The sequence below is a fragment of the Hippocampus bargibanti genome, linkage group LG07 (assembly GCF_051943395.1).
Source record: "Hippocampus bargibanti isolate YZ-2025 linkage group LG07, ASM5194339v1, whole genome shotgun sequence".
Lineage (NCBI taxonomy): Eukaryota > Metazoa > Chordata > Actinopteri > Syngnathiformes > Syngnathidae > Hippocampus > Hippocampus bargibanti.
The window spans coordinates 17,264,238-17,287,762 of NC_142740.1; the positions used below are offsets into that span (position 1 = coordinate 17,264,238).

A 23,525-nucleotide genomic window follows, 5' to 3' on the forward strand; every position below is an offset into this window, starting at 1 on the left:
CTGCGCCGCGCCGCAACTTCCTGTCACCGAGTTTGTGGATTGGCTTTACCATAAAACCAACACACCCAACCCGGATTTCCGGAGCCACGACGGCACTGATAATAGACAGTTGGTCAAGCCAATAGGCAGCCTGCTGATTGCGGGTGACGTCAGTAGAGGCGGGATATCCGCAGCGGTAAAGCTCTAGCTAATAACATGGCGAAGACTTACGACTACTTGTTCAAACTACTTTTAATCGGTGACTCCGGGGTGGGGAAAACGTGTGTCCTGTTCCGATTTTCAGAGGACGCCTTCAACTCCACGTTCATCTCCACCATAGGTGAGTACGTGTCAAACTGTTGGTGTGGCCGAGGAGCTGCCCATCCCTCAATGCTAATTTGTTGCTAAGTTTTTGAAGCCAGGAAGCAGCTCGCTTGAAGGGACTTAATTTTGTCTCTCAACGTGAACTCAACACAGAGAAGACCCTGGAATGTCAAAGTCACGCATTGTTCCTCTTCGCAAACGTGACATTAAAGTATTCTCCACGAAACAATTTCCTGCCGACTGGCTAAGCTAACGGCTAGCTGTATCATTTTTCTCGCAACCAGCTGAGTGCTCAACCATACAGAGCGGAAGTTCTACGCAAATCATCTATCAAATCCACAACATATGCCAATTCTGACCACTATATCATCCAACTGTACTTTTTTAGGTATTGACTTCAAGATCAGAACAATAGAATTAGACGGGAAGAAGATCAAGCTACAGATATGGTAAGATATGTCACACACTGCCTATCACATGCTAGGACTGCAAGCTCAGCCATTCAGCATCCGGAGTGGTTTGACTTGAGCAATATCAATGATGCGCTTTAAGTTATCTTGATTTCATTTCTTGTGTACATACATATCCACTGCATGTACAGGTAGTCTAAACAAATCCTTAAAGTAGAAAAGTAAGTAATTTAAAAGTGAGTTTTGTAATAATGCGTTGGCAAATAATTTTACAAAGGACACTTTATGTGTTTATTCAATGGTAATTTTGAATAACTTCTCATTGAAAGGCTCTCAGAGGGGAAGGACACACTCAATTTAGTGTCAGTGTCCACATATCGCAACCCAGTTACAAAGTAGACTGGAAGAGTCATAGAAAAGCTTAGAACTGTACGGAAGTCTTTGCAAACATATGAGTTGGTTTATATGTCAAAATGAGGGCGTCAAGTCTTAAAACAATTGCAACCGGGACTACAATTTTGATTCTCCCAAAGTTGTTTGCATTTTATATGTCCGGTTTCCCGTTTTGGTGCTTTGTCTACCGACTTGAACCAGAGAACTCGCTGAGTCCAATGAAGAAGTGTGCACGTTGCGCGGGTCCACCCGACACTCATCAGTGTGGCTTGACTTTGAAGCTAAATGAAGAATCACCTCTATGAAACACACATACACAATACGTTTATAGGAGATTGATGTCTGTTAGTTCAAAAAGTGCCATGTCTGACTAGCTTGGTGCTCCTCCCCACGCCATGTGTCAGTCGAGGGTGCACTTAACTTCAATGTCACAATTAGGTTAAATAATTAGTTAGCCCATGAAACAGGTCTATTATCAATGCTGTTGTCACATGTAAACTTTGGGTCAACTCAAATGCAGATAACAAGCTAATATTTGTGTCTGCACAGTATTGTTGTACCAAACAAATGTCTGTGTGTCCTCAACAGGCACATTTTACCTGTTTCTAATCTGAACCGGATTTCCAAATTGCTCAACTTTTGTCTGTCTACACAGTAAGCGACTTACTTTGTGGAAGCTTGGTGTGTACGTACTTGTTTACACTTGTGTGTGCGCGTGTGTGTATGCGTGTGTGTATGCGTGTGTGCGTGTGTGCGTGTGTGCGTGTGTGCGTGTGTGTGTGTGTGTGTGTGTGTGTGTGTGTGTGTGTGTGTGTGTGTGTGTGTGTGTGTGTGTGTGTGTGTGTGTGTGTGTGTGTGTGTGTGTGCGCGCGCGTGTGCGTGTGCGTGAATGAGTCAATTTAGTTTTATGTAGCTTTCAAAAAAGTAAAGCGACAGTCTTGTAATAAAAAAGTAGGTAGTATGAATGCTAATTAACACATTTGGTGTCCATACCGGTTAAAATACTTTTGTGAAAGATTCATAAGTAAAGTTTAAACAGTGGTTTGCAGTTCAATTTAAAGGACAACCGACGTCTCCGGACAAGTTGTGTCCATAATTTGTAAAATGGCTTCAAATGACTTCTACTGGGCGTATTTTAATAAGATTCCACCGCATATAGCTATATTTTACGTTTTAAGACTCGCGCTGAACATTCAGGAAGTCTTGTTTTTGAGTTGGTGACCAGTCCGTACGTGATGTCAGAAAAGGACCGCCTCCTCACCGTAAAAAAGACGCATTGTAGCATCTTTCCATCACGTCAATGTATTTTGCTGTACTGTTTTTTTTTTCAAAACATGTCTTACACCCAAAAGCCGCCAGCAGAGGGAGCCAAACTCCATGGAAGGAATGTATCAGCTTGTGGAAACGGGCTGATTCATTCCTCACTGGAGCTGGTCGCCATTTTTCTGCCTCTTTTTGGGTGAGACATTCCCCCAAGCCCGTTTGCCTCAAAATGGCTCAAATAAATTCTTTAATCGATTGCAAACATGTATGCTTTGCTCATCAGAAGTATTTGAATCATATTCACAACTGGATGTGTAACAAGAAAGCAGTCGCCAGTCGAAGCCTGTCTGTTTAAGAAGAATCTTATTATGGAAATTTTCACTTCGCTTATTCTGTTTTACATAATCTGCGATACGCAAAAGCTTCTTGTTAGAGCTTTGGTTCTGCTTTGTTGGAAAATATGAAATATATATATATATATATATATATATATATATATATATATATATATATATATATATATACACAGTAAAGTCTCGTTGTATCGATATTCAAGGAAGTCCGAAAAAATATCGATATAACCGGGACTATCGATATATACGATCCTGCGCCGAACTGCATTAAACAAAAGCCGCCAAAAGAGGGCAGCCAAGCGCCATATAAGAGACGGAGCTGGCCATTAGCTCCCTTTTTTTTGGGAGATGTTCCCCCAATGTTGCCTCAAAATGGCACATATAATTCTTTAATGATTGTAAACATGTATGCTTTAATCTTCAGAACTACAGTGTATTTGAAACATATTCATAACTGGATGTGTAACAAGAAAGCATATTCTCCGAATCTGAAGCCATTGTTTTGATTCACAAGCAATGCAAGACGTCTTGGCGTGATGTCATGAAATGGGGGCGGGACTTTCTGAAAATGCCCAATTCGCAGCTCAATTTTTTTGAGATTTTGGACACTCATTTTTATTGGTGTTTTGCATTTGCCTAAACATATACTGCATGTTTTGGGTATTTTAGATGCTATAAAACGTTTTTCTGGTGTCAGTTAAAAAACAAAAAAGTGACGTCGGTTGTCCTTTAAACTGGGGTATCTGGTAAATGGTGAGGTAATAAAGCATGGATTTGTCAAGACTTTGGAGTTCCCCCAAATAATGATTGGATTGGATGTACCTTTATTCGTCTCGCAGTTGATAAATTAACATTTCACGGCAGCAAAGTTATGAAAGGAAGAGGAAAGGAAATAATGATGACTAATTGGTTGAAAACAAGTCAGTGTGTGATGAGAACAAACCTCCTTTGTTGTTCCTGCTTTGCCACTCAGTGGAGAAGGGAAGTACCAAAGTACAGTGAAGGCAAATGACACAGGCCGTGTCAAATGTTGTTTCGTCTTTGCTGCAAGCCGCCATAAATGAATTGCCATTGTTTGGATACCCCCGGGAAAAAAAAAATCTAAATCGACAATCGCTTGTGGCCGGAAAATGGAATAGTTCACTTTTATACACGTTGCCCAAATTACAGTAGGCATTATGGCTTATTTTTAATATGAGCAGAGAGTTTTGTAAAATGCACTGAAACATTCATCAGTTGGACATATTCCTTAGACCTGGTTGATTTTTTTTTTTTTAATTCCTATATTTGGTCATAAAAATAAATTGAATTTGAATTTAATTAGTACTGTGTGTAAAAAAGAAAATACAATTATTTTGTATTTATTTTTTTGTGAGGGTGCGGGGGAGTTCATGTGCTTAGGTCCTATTGGAATGTCATCCCAAACCAGTTTTAGATGCGCTAACTAGTGGACCACCGGGCTGCCCCATATTAAAATTTGTTTTATTTTTTGAGAGTGGGGGTTAAAAATAAACGGTGAAAAGAAATTCTTTTAAAGGCCTTTCCCTCCATTGTTTTGTTTTCTTCACCATGAAGTGATGGCTTCATAAAAAAAGACATGACATTCTCAGTTTTCAAACCACACTTTTTTTTAAAAAAAGAGTTCCATCTTCAAGATATGATGCTGGTAATGCTGATCGTGGACTGCTTTCTGAAGCTTAAAGCACAACCGACACCTACAGACAAGTTGTGTCCATAATTTGTAAAATCACTTCAAATGACTTCTGAGCGTATTTTACAAAGATTCCACCGCATATAGCTATATTTTATGTTTTAAGACTCGCGCTGAATATTAAAGTCTTGTTTTTGAGTTGGTGACGATACCTACCGTGACGTCACGGTAGGTATCGTCACTGACCGAGAAAGCGATGCAATTTGGGTACTTTGTTTGGTCTGAAAACTTCGTGTTGATCCGTGTTGATGCCGAAATTAGAAGGAAAACGCATAAATAACGCAATGGTGAATCGTTGTGTGTTGCACCAAGACTACTATTTGATACTAGCTGGCACAAATTCCCAGCAGACAAATCAGCCCATTTCCAACGGAGCATGGGCGCCGTCTTGTGCATTTTCTGGGACGCTACATTCCAGACGCATCAAAATGACACGGAAGGACTTCTTTAATCGATTGCAAACATTTATGCTTTCCTCTTCAGAACTATTTGAATCATATTCATAACTGGATGAGTAACAAGAACGCATCTTCTCCGAATCTGAAGCCATTGTTTTGATTCTCGAGCAAGGCAAGACGTCTTGGCGTGACGTCACGAACAAGGGGGCAAGACCTTCTGAAACTGAAACTTTGTGAGGTCATTTTGAAGTAGTTTTGGGAATCTTTAAGTCATTTTTATTGGTGTTTTTCATTTGACTAAAACTATCAATCTGCATGTTTTGGGTATTTTAGATGCTATAAAACGTTTTTCTGATGTCAGTTAGGAAACAAAAAAATGGTGTCGCTTGTCCTTGTTCCCGTGCAGGGATACAGCAGGCCAGGAGAGATTCAGGACCATCACAACAGCCTACTACAGAGGAGCCATGGTAGGATGATCAACATACTACTATGACTTTATTTTATATATATACAGTAAAGTCTCGTTATATCGATATTCAAGGGAGTCCGAAAAAATATCGATATAACCGGGACTATCGATATATCCGACCCTGTTTGCATGTAATTTTCCCTGTGCGTGCATAGAAATAGTATTGATATAACCGGGACTATCGATATATCCGATATCGATATAACGAGACTTTACTGTGTGCGTGTGTGTGTGTGTGTGTGTGTATATATATATATATATATTTCCTCATCATTGCTAATATAATGAAAGTTTATATTGGCTAGATCAGGGGTGCTCACACTTTTTCAGCATACGAGCTACTTATAAAAACTACCAAGTCAAAATGATCTACCCACGACAAAAATGCAAAACATAATTTTCAAATGTTTTAAGGATTCTTTGTATGTACAATGTATGTGGATGTACCTTGCATAACTGAATAAGCCAATATTGCACAACACACATAATAACTACATATACATAACATAATAAATAACGATTAACATTTTTTTGTAATGGGCGGCCTGGTAGTTCAGTGGTTAGCACAACGGCTTCACAGTGCAGAGGTCACTGGTTCGCGTCCCGGTCCGGCCTCCCTGTGTGGAGTTTGCATGTTCTCCCCGGACCCGCATGGGTTTTCTCCGGGTCCTCCGGTTTCCTCTCACACTCCAAAAACATGCATGGCAGGCAGATTGACCACTCCAAATTGTCCCTAGGTGTGAGTGTGAGAGTGACTGTTGTTTGTCTTTGTGTGCCCTGCGATTGGCTGGCAACCAATTCAGGGTGTCCCCCGCCTTGTGCCCGAAGACAGCTGAGATAGGCTCCAGCAACCCCCGCGACCCTAATGAGGAATAAGCGGTACGGAAAATGTATGGATGGATTTTTTTGTAATTACCTGAGTTTACTTTGATGACTTGCACTGAATTGAATCAGCCAGGGATGCATAGTCCGGACAGTAGCTGCTGACAGCCAGCCTCAATCACATTTCCAAATGTTCATCATTCATGGTGGAACGGTATTTGGACCCGCTTTCTCACTCATTTTAATCACCATATGTTTTAGCAAGGGCTTAAAATCTGAGGTAATTCGCTGACGAGCTTGTAAATTTTGTGCCGTATAGCACCGTTGTTTACACATGCACGGCGACCTAAAGGTAAAAGTTCAGTTCTGAATGGTTGCCCTGTATGTCAATCAAGTGACGGGACGTTTGATAGGCTGACAAATGTTTTTTTCTACTGTCACGCTGCGATCGACCAGTACTACCTCCGCGATCGACCAGTAGATCGCGATCGACGTAATGAGCACCCCTGGGCTAGATGCTCATGACATTGAGATTTTCACATTACAGTACGACTATATAATTAGAAAATAATACACACAGAAGGAATTGCAAGAATATAAATTCACCCACTATGGGCAGAAATCAGAGAGAACATACATTTTAGAAAAGAGTACAGATCAGAATCAGAATCAGAATCATCTTTATTGCCAAGTATGTAGAACACACAAGGAATTTGTTTCCGGTAGATCACGCTGCACTAGTATCGTCGTCAAAAAAAACTGCTCAGTGGCACTATACAGTTCCATTTTGGCTACTGTTGAAGAGTTCAAAGAGTTAATGGCTTGGGGGAAGAAGCTGTTTAAATGTCTGCTGGATTTGGTGCGCATGGATCGGTAGCGCCTGCCTGAGGGGAGTAGCTGGAAAAGGTGGTGGGCAGGGTGCGGAGGGTCCAGTAGGATTTTCCGCGCCCTTGTTCGGATTCTTGCAGTGTGCAAGTCCTCGAGAGTGGGTAGGGCGGTGCCAATGATTTTTTTCCGCCGTCCTAACTGTCCGTTGAAGTCGGATTTTGTCCATTTTTGTGGCGGCCCCGAACCAAATGGTGATGGAAGAACACATGATGGATTCGATGACAGCCGTGTAGAAATGTTGCAGCACCTCCTGTGGCAGGCCATGCTTCTTTAGCAGCCTCAGGAAGTACATTCTCTGTTGGGCCTTTTTCAGAATAGAGTTGGTGTTGACCTCCCACTTCATGTCCTGGGAGACTGTGATTCCCAGGAACTTGAAGGTCTCAACGGTTGACACACGGCAGTTGGATAGTGTGAGGGGTAGCTGTGGTGATGGATGTTTCCTGAAGTCCACGATCATCTCAACTGTCTTGAGCGTGATCAACCCAGAGTGAATCCAGCTGTGGTATTTCCAGCACGAGACAAAATCCTTTCACTCAACCAGGTCACGCTAACAAAACTTAGGAATGTCTTGTTTCCGCTGGTGAGCTATTGGGCTGTTGGCCAATAATAACATCGTATTTTTGTAATTTTAGTAATCGGTTTCAAACATCTTTTTTATTTCTTTTTTTTCAACTTTTAAAAATATTTTACAAGTGTAATAAGAAGTTTATTCCTGAGCAATAAAAGTTAAAAACAAACCAAAAAATGTGCATTGAACATTGATAGGTGCTTATAAATGAAAAGTATTATTATTATTAAAGGGCATGCAAGATGTTGGCCCAGGAGGCAAGTCTCTTCACAACTTTGTTGTGGACGGTCCACTGTTGCTTTGACATATAAAGTTCCTTGTCCTGTTCTCTGCCCTTTTTTGGCGGCAACACCACAAAACACACAAGCCGAAGAAAATCGAAAGACTTTTAAACTCGAGCCTTAGATTTAGGGTATTTATTTCTTCGTCTGTGTTTGAAACTAAAGGATATTTATTATTTTCCTCACCAGTTTTCCCAGGTACTGCAGAATTTTTACTTTCTGTCTCGGCACATACTGAATGTCTCTTTTACTCACTCACTTTTGGTCTCATCCGAACGCTCCAGGGCATCATGCTAGTATACGACATCACCAACGAGAAGTCCTTTGACAACATCAAGAACTGGATACGAAACATAGAAGAGGTAAATGTGACAATAGTCCAGAAAAAAAACAGCTCAATGTTGGACTGAGATTATTCAGTCTGACAAAACAGCAGATCAACGGATTCAGTTGATTTTTTTTTATATTTTAATTTTATGCTTGATGGAAGTCCACATTTAAATTACACCGCCACATCAGGAGAGGAACTAAGTCTTTGCATTGCCTATTTCAAATATTGACAACGTGATTCTCCTTCACCAGCACGCCTCTGCAGATGTGGAGAGAATGGTCCTCGGCAACAAATGCGACGTCAATGACAAGCGACAGGTCTCTAAAGAAAGAGGAGAAAAGGTTCGGGTGACATTTCTGAGCTAAGAGGCATTCATACATTAAAATGCCGGGAAAGAGAAGTTTTACTGAAGAAGTTAAAATTGTAGGACAGTGGTTCTTAATCTTGTTGGAGGCACCGAACCCTACCTGTTTCATATCACCTGTTTCATTCAGCGAATCCTTCTTCCGATGACTGTGCCTACTAACTGAAGTCTAGACACAGGGGTGGACCTCTGTGGCGGAAGATCCACCGAACCCCTGAGACCGACTCCCCGAACCTCTAGGGTTCGATATAACCCAGGTTAAGAACCACTGTTGTAGGATGATTTTATTTGTCATAATTTAGCCTAAGATAATAATAATAATACATTTAATTTCAAGCGCCTTTCAAAACACCCAAGGACACTTTACAATAAAAAACAAAGCATACAACAATAAAACCATAGTAAAATGATAAATAATAAAATAGTAGATTGAACTAGACATTGCATCAAGTTAGCACCTCAACAAATTTACATAAACAATTGTGATTTTTTTTTTTCATGATGTACTTTCTGTATTCCCTGAAGGTTAGCAATTGCCTACAGGTTCAGTAATATTGACAAAGCACTGCTTTTGTCTAAATAAAACTCCTTGCCTCATCCACATAGTCTGCTGAGCACCTCAATGCTCCCAAAATCGCCCAACTGAAACTCCTTAACACACTTCAACATAGTATCTTGGCACCTAGCTCCCACTAGATGGTGCCACGGGCATACTTTTGTTGTTTGGCCTGGGCACAAAGGCAGTCTTCTTCTTTTCCTTTCGGCTTTTCCCTTCAAGGGGTCGCCACAGTCAATCAGTGTCCTCCATCTTCAGAGGTTTGTTTGGCATGTTTGTTTTGGCCAAGCTTTTACGTCGGCCTGGGCACAAAAGCAGTGACCCAGTGAATTTCTTCAAATGATGTAAAATATGTCTCAAAAATGAATCTAAAATGTACACGATAGTCGCACAAGATTAGCTAAATCCATTCTTGTCTGACTATGTTGCTGTTTAGCTGGCCCTGGAGTATGGCATCAAGTTCATGGAGACCAGCGCGAAGGCCAACATCAACGTGGAGAACGTATGTTCAAACGTCACAATTTCTTACATTGACCCAAGTGCTGCTTTCATTGATGTTGAACCGCTCATGTGCAGGCCTTCTTATCCCTCGCCCGAGATATCAAAGCCAAGATGGACAAGAAGCTGGTGAGCGGACATAATAATGATTTAAAAAATATATGAATAATAGCTTTTAGGTCGATGTTGTTGAGTGCTTGCTGTTCGTGATGCCTTCCAGGAGGGTAACAACCCCCAAGGCAGCAATCAAGGAGTGAAGATCACAGAGCAGCCCAAGAAGAGCAGCTTCTTCCGCTGCTCGCTCCTGTGAGCCGCCGGTTGGCATCCACCGTCGATCGCCTTAAATTTTGCCCCCCCGACTCCCCATCTCCCTCCCTCCACTGGACAGAACTGGACAGAGCCGACTCGGATCTCTCCTTTAAAACGTCTTAACCCGTCTTCCTTTTCACTCAGCTGTCTTCTCCACCCGGGGGGGGCGTGAAAACAAACCAGTCTTCCCGTGACTCGTGTGAATTGAACTACGGTGGCCTGTTACACGCATGCCGAGGCCATTATTTTTTCTACGACTGCTACCTACATAGATTTTATTCACTTTTAAGAACCCCCCTCGCGTGCCCCCACCCCATCAAAAAAAAATCACACTTTTTTCAAGCTTTTTTTGAACAGCCAGACATTTTTTTGTATACTCAAGTTGAGTTTTCTTATTTTGGAGACTAACTGCACTCTACATTCCTCATATTCAGAGAAGGCACCAAGTAGATACTTCGTTCTATTTCAAAAATTGAAACTGTATTTGAGAGTCAAGGCACCACTATTAGTCCCCCTCACCCTATGAAACAGTCTTCCTCATCATATAAGCACGAGGCAGTTATATTTACATCCTGTCCACTCCCACCAACCAAACTGAGACTAGTTTTTTTGTCAGCACTTGTGTATGCAGTGTGATGTTATTTGAGGCCAGTCGGGCTTTAGTCATTGACAAAGTTGATCCTTATGGCACCAAAATGGCTGCCAGGTCTATGTATGCACTTTCTCAGAATCAATTCACCCACCAAGAGGAAATGGTGTCATACCAGCACAAAGTAAGAGAGGAGGGGGATCACAATGTCAATTAAAACTTTTTTTTGAATTCATTTCTACTTTTTCCAGTTACCCGTTTCCAATGGGGGATTATATACAGTACACGACTGTTTTGAGGGCCTTGGATCAGGGGTTGTGCTGTAACAGTATTTATGGAGTGGAGGAAAAAAAATGTAGAACATAGCACCAAAATGACAAAGTGCCCTTTTTTGTTAGTATCAATCAGTCATGCACTTTCCCTCCCTCCGTTCTTCGTGTACAACAGACACAAAAATACCCTTTTCCCGATCTGTCGTGTCTTCACATTTGTTGACTGTACCTGTTCATGCACAAAAAAAAAAAAAAAAAAAAAAAACACCCGAGCACTGACATGCGTTGTATGAAAATGAAGATGGCCAGTGTTGTCCGCATTTTCCTTTTAGTGAATTGGAAATGTTTCCATCATTGTGGATGTTTAATGTGGATATATCCTTGTTATTTCTCAGCACAGCCATCTGAACTATGCATTCCGGGTGCACATAAACCTCAAAAGAGCTTTATTTGAGAAACGCGCAGAGTATATTTGCTATTTCTATTGTCTTGCTGTCATTCCAAATTCATATCGTATGTAAGAATATAGAAAATTGTTGAACTTTCCTTGCAATGACCTCGGTGATTCTCGACCTGTGGATTTAAATCTCAAATTTGCCTGATTCTAAACTGGTTCTAAAGTTCAATTTGGGAAGTTATAAAATATTTTCTTTCCCAAAAAAAAATCATTACGTGAGGAAGTCCTGACATCATTCAGAAATTGTACATAAGACCTGCAACGATTGTACTGTAGTTTCATAAATCTGATTTGTCTACACCCATGTAGATACTGTATGTGTACTTTCATGATTTATTAAAAGATGGGATTGAAAGTATTGCGTGTGTTTCAGTTGTGGTTGTATTGTTTTAACTCTCGTCCGCCTTCACATTGCGCTCGCATTTTGTTTTCTAAGTCGGCAGGGAATTGCGGTTGACGACGCATGCCTTTGAAATGAGTTGCATCCAGCTGAGCAGATGCCTCCGCCCAAATTCATTGAAAGGCAATTAGGTACTGCAACCATTTCGTAACCGTGTTCTTGTTCCTGTGGGGAAAAAAATGACAGCACAGTTTTTCATCAGAGATGCAAGATAACATGCAATTAATTAGAGGAGTCATCGCTTCAGGGAAAATTGTCACGGCAGCAGTATCCACGTAAACAAATTAATACAAACGACTGCAAAGCAACCATTGCGGATGAATTTAAAGATGATATCCAACCAAGAAAGAAAAATAAAATATTGCATGTTTGTGTATGTGTTAAATCATCACATGATACACCATTAAAAAAAATATATATGTAAAATTTTTAATTTGGGTGTTTTTTTTTCTCTCCCGGTTATCGTTTGAAGTATGTTACTGTATTTTCCGCACACCTAAAAGCCTTCAGTTTTTTCCCAAAACCTTACCATTCCCCTTATAATCCAGTGTGCTTTATACAGTATATAAAGTTTTAAATATTTAATTTATTGAAGGTGCACCTTATAGTCTGGAAAATATGGTAATTTCCTATCCTCTCATTACAGGTCTTTTGATGAACAACGGAAATTGATGAAACTGATGAAATTGTTCCCTCAATCTTGAAAATTTATACTAATCATACCCCACAGTACTCATTTATAGACACCAAGATTTAGCAACCATTATTTATCCGATAACATTGCCAAAACATTAAATAATTTTAATAAAATACTTCTTGAATGGAAATTATGATTATTAAATTAGGATGTACTGATGTTGTGTAAAGAAAATATCCCATTGCAAATTATAAAATTAAATTACATCAGTCAGTGCTACTGAGGAGATTGAATTGACACAACACTCAGAGGCCGTAATCTAATTGCCTTGAAAAATAAATTACGCAACTGTTATCAAAGTATTTGGCGAAAAGAAAAACCTGTAAACCTTGTTGCAGTCAAGTAAAATTGCAATTTCGGTTAAGATTTTCTGCCAACTTTGGAAAAAAAAGAAGAAATCAAAAATTGACACTTTTTTTTGGATCTAGCAGGTCACATCCAGTTAGATGAACTAACTTTGAAACCATACAAAATCCGACCAAGTAAATTTGCATTTGTCTCACGGTTGTTTCTTTTACCTTTTGTTGTTAAAGATGACAGACTTGATTATTTTTTTCCAGACATGGCAATCTTGAGTATCACCTCATTGTTCCGCACAATTCATTTGTGCCCCGCCTCCCCACTAGGACTGGTTTGTTCAGGTGTGTGAGTCGTGCTGTATTTTCCAGACCAAAGGCTTTAACAGTGAGGGTAAGGGTTGTTTTATTTGGTTTGAACAGATTTCCAAATATATCCAATTAAATTGAATGTGTAATTTGTGGAGTAAAATTATTTGAATAATGTGGATGACAAAGTTGATTTTGCTTTCCAGCTGTATGTAAGTATAGCCATATATTATTGTTTTTGTAGAATTGCATATTTTGTGTGAGCAATGACACTGCACAACACGCTTGTTGAGAGAACAGTTTTTTTTCACTCACTTTGTGGCAAAGGAAAAAGGATTTCGAAGTTTGTTTCACTCTGATTTCTCCACGGATTCACTAGGCCTTTTCCGATATGACCGAGTCCCGTCCGCTGTCGCAACAGCAGAATAATACCTGGTTTGGGGCCTCCCAACCTACTTGGATCCAAAATGGAGTTGTTCCTGAATGGTTCTATTGGAGAATTAGCAGGAAGTAAGTCACCGCTCATACTGGCCAAAACAGAAACAGACCTGAAAGCTGGGTGGCATAATGGAAACTGGTTAGCACGTGTGCCTCACAGTGCACGGGTCCAGGGTTAGATTCCGGACTCCAAGATTCCTGTGTCAAATTTGGATATTCTTCCCATGCCTGGGTATTTTTTTTTGGGTACAGTATTTGGGTTTCCTTCCACATCCTTGAAAATTCTATATTTATAATTGTTCTTAGACACAAGTGTCATTGTGAATGTTTCTGCCCTACGATTGTTCAGGGTGTCCACAACCGACTGCACGAAAACACCAGCATTCATGTGAATATTTTGTTCTTGTGAATGTGGATAGTACAAAAAAGTCAAAACTCTTGTCTTGGATCTTATTAAAGAAACACACACAAACACAATCTCATCATATTTTAGGCTTTGGCAGTAAAATTCAAACCGATCCTGTTCCACAATGATGTGTCAAAAACGAAACCATCATTACTCATGTCTGGATAGATGATTGCAATCAGTATTCATCAAACCTTTCTTGTCTGACCGGTAGACGGTTGTTGTCCTAAGTTCCATTTGCCGAATATTCATCTCTTCCAGTGGAGCGCTACACTCTTAATCATAATAGTATCATCCTAACACCAATTGAATGTTATTAATTACGATGTGAACGCTATTTGTGGCATAGTACTTAAAACTCAATGACCAGGATCGTGAATATTTAGCCCCATGTGGTCAAGAACCTCATTTTGCGAACCACTGACACACAGTGGATGACTTTTTATATTAATGAAGCTCATCTTTGTGTTTGAGTGCAGGGCTGCCGAAGATCTTCTCATGTCCAAGCCTCCAGGCTACTTCCTTATCAGAGTCAGCGAGAGCAGAGTTGGCTACACGCTATCATATCGGTGAGTTTTTGAGAGAAAAAAAAAAAACATGTTTACCAAAATCGCTTTCTTTGAGGGGAATATCCTTCATTATTTTGATAGGTCATAATGTTCCTAGAATGTGAGCAAATGTCTGAGCGTGTCTAAAACGTCACTAAATATCGCATTGGCAACCCCAATTATTGATGTCTGTGTCTCATTGGGCCATCGCTTTATCCATGAGCTGAAATTTTCATGACCAATTTCACATTTACTCAAAACCGGTATTTGGAACGCAGTCGCAAAAAGTCTGACACTCTTTCTCTTCCCTGACCACTTCAGTGCCAAGGGTTGCTTCAGACATTTCATGATTGATGCCAAGGAGGACGGCTCTTGCGCCATTTTGGGTGAGGGAAAGCGGCATCCGAGTTTACAACATCTGGTGGACTTCCACCAAAAGGTCCCCATCGCTGTCTACAACGAGATCCTGACTTTCGCTTGTGGACAGGTGAGCATTCTGTAGTTCTGGTGGGCTTTTAATAATAATAATAATAATAATAATAATAATAATAATAATAATAATAATAATAATAATAATAATACATTTCATTTATAAGCGCCTTTCAAAACTGTCATGGTCACAGGATACATCTTTTGTTGACATTTTCTGCTTTCGAGTTCAAGCGTGAAGGTTTTTTGCTCACGTTGGAAGTGTTCAAAACAGCATCAACCCTTGATTCTTCCACGTCAGTCTTTCACTGTACCTATTGTGTTCTTTTGGTAACCAGAAATATTATGTTTGTGCCAAACATACCACTTGCAATTTAGGCCAGAAAACATTAATTTCTTTGCCCCTTAAAATATTTCCCCACATGTCTGGGAGATTTTATTTTGGTGCGCTAACACAACACTGCTGGCAACATAATGCTATCATTTGACAGTTAATTCGGTTATGCTTCAAATAATTAAATTTTGGTCTTTTTTTCATGTGGCAAAAACAAAATAGAGGAAAAAAACAAGAATAGCCTATTAGAACAGCTGAAATCAATTTGTGGTTCTTCCAACCCACTCTAAATGGCTCTCCTGCGGATTTTAAGCAATATAATTGTGCACTAATCAATGTTAGCAAGGTTCGCTTAAAGGACAACCGACGTCACTTTTTTGTTTCCTAACTGACATCAGAAAAACGTTTTATAGCATCTAAAATACCCAAAACACGCAGTATGATATTTTTAGTCAAATGCAAAAAAAATGACTTAAAGTGTCCAAAATCTGCAAAAAATTGAGCTGCGAATTGGGCATTTTCAGAAAGTCCCGTCCCCAGTTTGTGACATCACGCCAAGACGTCATGCATTGCTGGAGAATCCAAACAATGGCTTCAGATTCGGAGAATATGCTTTCTTGTTACACATCCAATTATGAATATGATTCAAATAGTTCTGAAGAGGAAAGCATACATGTTTGCAATCGATTAAAGAATTATACGTGCCATTTTGAGGCAACATTGGGGGAAAATCTCTCACCCAAAAAAAAGAGGCACAAAATGGCGACCTGCAGTGGCCACCTCCGCTTCCACACGCTGATAAATTCCTTATATGGAGTTTGGATGCCCTCTTCTGGCGGCTTTTGGGTGCAACACGGTTCTCAGACCAAACATGTACAGCAAAATATATTGACGTGATGGAAGGACTGCTACAATGTGTCTTTTTTCAGTGTGGGGCGTTCCTTTCGTGATGTCACGTACGGACTCGTCACCAACTCAAAAACAAGACTTCTGGAATGTTCAGCGCGAGTCTTAAAACGTAAAATATAGCTATATGCGGTGGAATCTTATTAAAATACGCTCAGTAGAAGTCATTTGAAGCCATTTTACAAATTATGGACACAACTTGTCCGGAGACGTCGGTTGTCCTTTAAGCCGCCATTATATAAATTATCCCTAAATCCACACACAAAATTGAGGGGAAAGTGTCGGGCAGCTCACCCACATGAAATTCTTTTTAAATCGATTGATGAAAAAAGATTTCATCCATCCATCCATTTTTCGTACCGCTTATTCCTCATTAGGGTTGCGGGTGGTGCTGGAGCCTATCTCAGCTGTCTTTGGGCACGCCAACCAATCGCAGGGCACACAAAGACGTACAACAGTCACTAGTGATTTAATTTCATAATTTCACCCCAGAGACCCAAAAATTGATATCTGAACCAAAACTTTCATTCTGAAGTTTGAATCTGACATGTTATGAGGCAGATTTAGATGAACCTGAGAAATTGTTTGGTATAATACTTTTTATTCAGTGTTGGAGCTTATGTTGATTTATTCTTCTGCATTGATTTTAGGCAGCGAATGTATGGAAAAAATACAGCGACAACAATTCTGTGCAGTCCAGCAAAAGTCATGTGATATCGAAAGAGCAACAAGAATATCCCAATCGTGATGAGTCTTGCATCCCGCCACACCCAGCCATGGTTAGAATCATTTGACCATTAATTCGGTTATGCTTCAAATCATTACATTTCTCTTTTTTTCTTTTTTCCTATTGCAAAGCCTGTTCCAAAGACCAGGAAGCGATACATCACTGACATCACTGTGCCCGTGAAACCTCCCGAGACTCCTTCTGAGAATGTGCTCACACCCTCCAACAAGGAGGTGACCCCCGCTCCCAGCGTTGACCACCACAATGAGACGAATACTAAAACTGTGGAGATGCAGGAGATGTCCTGGGTGCAGCTGTTAGACGATGTGCTCTCCGCTTATGACGACGAGGGTGAGAACCTACCGCAAGAGTACTTACCACCTCCGCCTTTTGCACCAGGTTACCAAACAAAAGAAGCATGAAGAACAAAAGACACCAACATGATGGTTTACCGGATTGGAGATCACCCCATGAGAGCGGCAAAACCCCATTAATGTGAAATGCTCAATCCATCCATGCATCAATTTCCGCACGAGCAAATGTTTTTGTCATTGTCTGTGGCATATTGGCTTCCTCTAGCGGTCCATGAAATCAATGGTTTAGTCAATTTATGTTCACTGTGTTTACATTTATTATTTCAGAGCTTTTTGTTTTAAATTGTTTATTTAGGAATGTATTTAAATGTTATGTGATATACATGTAAACTATGTATATAATTATTTTGCTTCCCTCCAATCGAATCTAGGATTTTTAATGATCAAAGTTTGCATAATATTTTCAGTGTCTTATAATGATGTGACACTTTTTTAAAGTAAAAAGTACTGTGCTTGCACCTGATTTGAGATCAAGCTGCTGATCACCTATAAACACAAACAACACAAATGGACAATTTAGTAATGCAAACACAAATATTTTTTTTGGATGTCGTGTAACCTGAAATTTGAACTCAGAACTTTGTTGTCAGGAAGAATGACGTGCCCACGGTCATCATGCTTTAAGTAATATTCAACACCGTATTGGATTACTGTATATATTATTTTATTTGTCACAATAAAATACGACAACAATGACCTATTTCAAAATATCTGCTTCTCTGTTTAATACAAATGACATATATTAGAAATAGCGTTCCCTGTTCCAAACAATTTTGATTTCTGGGAATGTTCAAGTGAACGGTGGAAGAGATTCATGTAGGTAAAGTGGACATATTGCTATTTATTTGTTCTCATCTTTGTGATCATTGCCATGAATTTCCACATTTGAAATTTCTTTGGCTCCTTCCGTCACAGGCCTGGAATGATCCTTGGCAACTATGTATTTAGACTCAAAACAATAAAAATCCAGTCATGATTTCATCTTGACTTGACTTCACATATTTATTGGACAGTAGGTTATTTGTTTATTGAACAGAAATTAACTTTGAAACCACCAGAAATGTTACTGCAACTTATTTTTGAGTGCTGGCTGAGTCCCCTGTGCGTCCTGTGACTGCTGGTCGAAACCTTGTGGCTCAAGAACTTCATTAACAATAATGCACCTGTCTAGTTAAGGCCGCGCCCAGTTTTTAAGCAAGGGATCAACCCTGGTGGAACTAATATATTGTAGTGGTCGTCATCAAGGAAGTTGCGCCACTTTGGTTTTATTTCTCTCGCTCTATAACTTTTCTTTCAATTTGTTATTGTCGTTGTTTTCCATACCACGCCAGCGACAAAATGGCTTTTGTCCCCGGACAACCGCTGACTGCTGTTGTGGTGAGTTGAAGTTTCGAGTGGAATTGGGACGCTAAATGATACTCCATTGTCCAGATTCTAATGCGACATTCTATAAAAGACAACGTCTTCCAATGCTTATAATTAACGCTTACATTACACATTAACCTAACCTATTTTGTATTTCTTGACACATTTCTCGCACATATTTTCTCGAGCTAGCTATCGTAACTTATGGGGACTCTTTGTTGGTTGAGAACTTGAACGCATCGGCGAGGGTGCGACGCAAAGCGTTGTAACAGTTATTTAATTTCAGCCATTGATCGTTTCGATTTCCAAGTAAATATTTAAAATGTGTCAATTGCAATGAACGTTTGCCAAGTGGTTGATGATAGCTCAATGGGCGTTACCGTCGATGACGTGTTTTCCAGCTTCCATCGAAGTGCGGTGCCTTCATTTGCCGTTGGAATTATGTAATTCCGACCAGATGCAAGTCATAAAACAGTGCAGTTTTACTTTAAATCACGTCTTCAACAACGGCATAAATTATGGTATAAATGGCAAATTTATGTATCTGTTTGACTATATAACTAGTAATTTCTTAATTCAGTTATATATTTTCCTCCCATTCGTCAAAAATTTCCTGCTAAATTACCTATTTAAATGAATCATTCAAGATTAAGGATTTTGTGGGTAGTACTGTGGACAGTGACCAACACGTCTTCTAAAGATTTGAGGTATGTGGTTTGAATTTGGGGCTTTCGTGGGCTATTCAACATAAAATACTTTCCAAAATCAAAAACATTATGTTTAATAAATGCTCTTGCAACCATTCACATAGATGTGAATGGTTGTTTGTTTTTGTTTTGTGTGTCCTCGCTGAATAGGACAAGTGATAAAAAGTAATAAAAAGAGAGAGAAAGAGTGCCTATAAAGCAACATTTTTTTGATAGAATAATCACAATGAAATGATTGACTTTGGCTTGTTTTTTATAACTCGTTGAGGTTCTTAAAAGTGACTTGCGAAACCTCATTCGCTGAATGACTTCCAGGCAGCCCTCCGGTCCTCTTTAGATAGAATTGTATCAGCTGCACCACGCTGGAATTTCTGCTTAGTACACGCGTACACACACACGCACACGCACACACAGGCACAGGCACAGGCACACACACACACACACACACAGGCACACACACACACAGGCACACACACACACAGGCACAGACACACACAGGCACAGACACACAGGAAGTCTTTGTGTTAATGAGCGACCCCTGAGTCGCAGTCATCCTGCCTGCAGCTGCTTTTCATTGTCAATACCACTGACACTGATTCTGTCCTAAGCGGGAATCCTTTTAAATACTGCATATGTTTTTGTATTGTGCTTCTACCAAACAGCAAAGGATTGAGATCCAGAAGTTGCGACAGGGAGACAATCTCATCTTGGGTTTCAGCATAGGAGGAGGGATAGACCAAGATCCCGGTCAGAACCCCTTCTCAGAAGACAAAAGTGATAAAGTAAGTCCACTCATTTTAGGCACTAAATGATACATGTACCATATTTTCCGCACTACTGTGTAAAGCACACCTAAAAGCATTCAGTTTTTTCTAAAGCTGACAGTAGTGCACTTTATAATCTAATGCGCCTTATATATGGATCGATATTTTGATGTCCTGGGCGTCGTATATTAAATGTACCATAAAGCTCTTTGTTGCAGCTACAGTTGTTGTGAAGATTCTGTATAAATAAAGCTGCGTTGCATTGTATTCCCTTCTGTGTAGCTCCATCGAGTGGATGCAACTGCATAATGCATAATACAATCACAGCCACAATTGTAGCTTCTATTCTATGCGCCTTATCTTGCGGTAGGCCCTATATATGAAACCAGTTTTAAAATAGGCCACTTATAATTCACAAAATACGGTACTGTGTTGTTTTAATGTTCTTATAGTGAGGAAGATCGAATAAAACATTAGACCCTGATTAACTGCCTGGAAAAGGTAATTTATTCATTTGTTTTTTTGCCTTTTCCTTTGTCACCGTTTTATGTGAAATGCACCGAGGGGATGAAGTTGAACTAGCAAATTTACATCTCGTGAACAGAGGTGGGTTGAGCTGCCCCAAATTTTTGTCAAGAGGTTTATTTAACATTTTAGGTAAATGCACATTGCACATTGCATTTTCCCACCTCTTGAAACAAAGATATTTTGGTGAGATGTTGTCAACATCATGCCTGAACACATCATGGAAGGCCTCGGATGACTTGCAATGATGATTTCGTAGGATGACATAAGATGGCTACAGGTTGATACAAGTTTGCATGTAAAACTGTCAGCAGTATTCGTTCACATTGCATGCTTTCCGTTCCTTTTATTATAATTATTACTTTCTAATATGTCTGAAGGCATATCATTGGATGAGAGGTCGATGTGTCTACCTGGCAGCTTTGAAGTTCTGGCTTTGAATCTGTATGTAGTTTTCATTTTCTCCGCATATCAACTTGGGGTGTCTACGAGTATGCTTGCTGTTTCTTTTTTTCCCCAAGATTCTATAATAATAATAATAATAATAATAATAATAATAATAATAATAATAATATTATTATTATTATTATTATTATTATTATTATTATTATTATTATTATTATTATGTTACATTTATAAGCGCCTTCCAAAACTCTCAAGGTCATTTTACAGTCACAGGATAAGTTTTTCTGCGGGTGAGCAGCGGCAGCCACACACGCCAGCATTCACTCAACCCGGAATAACTCAAATAGATAGAATGCTAGCCAGCTAGCCATTATCTGTCTATTAGTTATCTATTAGCTATTTAGCTAGCTATTAGCCTCAAAAACTACGGCAAGCTTTTTTTTCTTTTTCTTTTCTGAGCAATCTCAGAATGCGGGAAGAACTTCACACATCAAAGTTATGTGAAGTAAGTAGAAGTAAGTTACCTTAACTCTTCTATTCATTATTTTTATGGCTTCATATTAAAGGACAACCGACGTCACTTTTTTGTTTGCTAACTGAGATCAAAACGTTTTATAGCATCTAAAATACCCAAAACACGAGGTATGATATTTTTATGCAAAACACCAATAAAAATGACTTAAAGTGTCCAAAATCTGCAAAAAATTGAGCTGCGAATTGGGCATTTTCATAAAGTCCCGCCCCCAGTTCGTGACGTCACGCCAAGACGTCTTGCATTGCTGGAGAATCAAAACAATGGCTTCAGATTCAGAGAATATGCTTTCTTGTTACTCATCCAGTTATGACTATGATTCAAATAGTTCTGAAGAGGAAAGCATACATGTTTGCAATCGATTAAAGAAGTACTTGCGTATCAATTCGAGCCGTCAGGACTGCAATGTAGTGTCCCAGAAAATGCACAAGATGGCCACCGAGCTGTTGTGAGGAATGAATCAGCCCGTTTCCACAGGCTGATAAATTCCTCACATGGAGCTTGGACGCCCTCTTCTGGCGCAACATGATGTTTTCAGACCAAACAAGCATTGACGTGATGGAAGGACTGCTACAATGTGTCCTTTTTTTCGGTCAGGGGCGCTCCTTCAGTGATGTCACGTACGGACTCGTCACCAACTCAAAAACAAGACTTCCAGAATATTCAGCACGAGTCTTAAAACGTAAACTATAGCTATATGCGGTGGAATCTTATTAAAATACGCACAGTAGTAGTCATTTGAAGCCATTTTACAAATTATGGACACAACTTGTCTGAAGACGTCTGTTGTCCTTTAAGTGTTTCAGCGAAAACACTTAGTCTGGTCAAATATTACTTTAAAAAATGTAATGTTGACTGAATAGATTTCAGTGAGCCTTTGTGATTCCATTCGAAATATTTTGTACTTATTGCTGTCATGTATTTCATGATTTCACTTTTTTTAAGGGCATCTATGTGACTAGAATAACACCAAACGGACCAGCAGAGATGGCCGGCCTGATGATGGGAGATAAAATTATGCAGGTGCTTGAATCCTCCACTAGATGACGCAATGTGAACGCGTGCTCATAACAGACGCTCCCCACTGTTGTTATACCAACTCCAACACAAGACAATTTGAAGCAAACCTATCTTGTCGTTGATTGCAGGTAAACGGTTGGGACATGACGATGGTGACTCACGACCAAGCACGCAAAAGACTGACTAAGAAGAAAGAGGACGTGGTGCGGCTTCTGGTCACCAGAAAGTCATTGGAGGACGCTGTGAAAAATTCAATGGGGGGCCAGCACCTCCGCAAGCCGCACTGAGGCCTTCCCGCCACCGTCAAATAGCACGAGTGATCACACGGATGCACCGTTTTGAATCACTTCATTCCATTAAGTCACTGGACAAGAGGAAGATGTCTTTTTATTCAAAACCCACTCCAACTAAAACCAAAACAAAACTGGGAGTGTATGTCTTTTTATAGCATTGAAGAGGAGAGATACATTTTTGGGACACACAATGCACCATTCTGAGCCGACTCTGAATGAAACCTTTAGCTTATCAGCATTATTTTGTACCCATGTGTGATTTTTATTCTAATTAACACCAGGGACGAGGTTAGTATCAATACCAGCCTTATTTCAAGGTATTAGATACCCATAAAGGTTGCTGATAATGTCAACATTTGTTTTTTGGCATTGAGTTGGTCCCCTTTGCTAGGAGGTGGGACTACACATGCGTCTGTTTGACACACAAAGCCAAATACCGTATTTGTTTTCTTTTTCCTACTCCTGTTTTACTTCTTTTGACACCTTTTCAATCTACTTTTATTTTAGAATGTACTCTATGTCACTATCATTTTTGTCTGTTCATTTCTAAGGTGATTTTCACTAAATTAATGAATTCATCACATGTCAAAACAACATACACTCTGTGTTAATATAAATTGTACTATTTGTCTTGTACTAGCGGTATCGGTAAGTCCTTTAGTGAATACTCACACTGGTATAGGTCTGAAAAAAATGTGATATCAAACATCAGTAATGAATAGCTTTTATTACTTTGGTTGTAGGTACCTGTAATGAAGTAGTCACCACTGCAAATGACAACCATGATAATAAATGAAATGAATACAGCACTTAAA

The 23,525-nt window shown here is 39.7% G+C and overlaps 3 protein-coding genes across 5 annotated transcripts; all 3 read left to right on the forward strand.

Annotated features, from left to right (window-relative positions):
- Window positions 1–143: 143 nt before the first annotated feature.
- On the forward strand, window positions 144–11,593 carry rab8a (RAB8A, member RAS oncogene family). The gene is made up of 8 exons (XM_089000868.1): window positions 144–319; window positions 692–752; window positions 5,238–5,298; window positions 8,144–8,221; window positions 8,442–8,531; window positions 9,547–9,612; window positions 9,687–9,737; window positions 9,829–11,593. The coding sequence occupies exons 1-8, from the start codon at window positions 196–198 to the stop codon at window positions 9,916–9,918; spliced, it is 621 nt and encodes a 206-aa protein (XP_088856994.1). The 5' UTR covers window positions 144–195; the 3' UTR covers window positions 9,919–11,593.
- A 1,390-nt stretch (window positions 11,594–12,983) lies between these two features.
- hsh2d (hematopoietic SH2 domain containing) lies at window positions 12,984–18,080 on the forward strand. Of its 3 annotated transcripts, XM_089000820.1 has the most exons (7): window positions 12,984–13,022; window positions 13,317–13,447; window positions 14,261–14,350; window positions 14,651–14,816; window positions 16,649–16,777; window positions 16,857–16,958; window positions 17,125–18,080. In XM_089000820.1, the coding sequence occupies exons 2-7, from the start codon at window positions 13,329–13,331 to the stop codon at window positions 17,167–17,169; spliced, it is 651 nt and encodes a 216-aa protein (XP_088856946.1). In that variant the 5' UTR covers window positions 12,984–13,022; window positions 13,317–13,328; the 3' UTR covers window positions 17,170–18,080. The 3 variants fall into 3 exon arrangements, with proteins under 3 accessions (XP_088856946.1, XP_088856943.1, XP_088856945.1); XM_089000817.1 differs by having other exon boundaries at window positions 12,985–13,022; window positions 16,857–18,080; XM_089000819.1 differs by having other exon boundaries at window positions 13,011–13,149; window positions 16,857–18,080.
- A 221-nt stretch (window positions 18,081–18,301) lies between these two features.
- On the forward strand, window positions 18,302–23,519 carry tax1bp3 (Tax1 (human T-cell leukemia virus type I) binding protein 3). The gene is made up of 4 exons (XM_089000018.1): window positions 18,302–18,476; window positions 19,834–19,953; window positions 22,343–22,420; window positions 22,546–23,519. Exons 1-4 carry the CDS (start codon window positions 18,438–18,440, stop codon window positions 22,702–22,704), a joined length of 396 nt encoding a protein of 131 aa, XP_088856144.1. The 5' UTR covers window positions 18,302–18,437; the 3' UTR covers window positions 22,705–23,519.
- The last annotated feature ends 6 nt before the right edge of the window (window positions 23,520–23,525 follow it).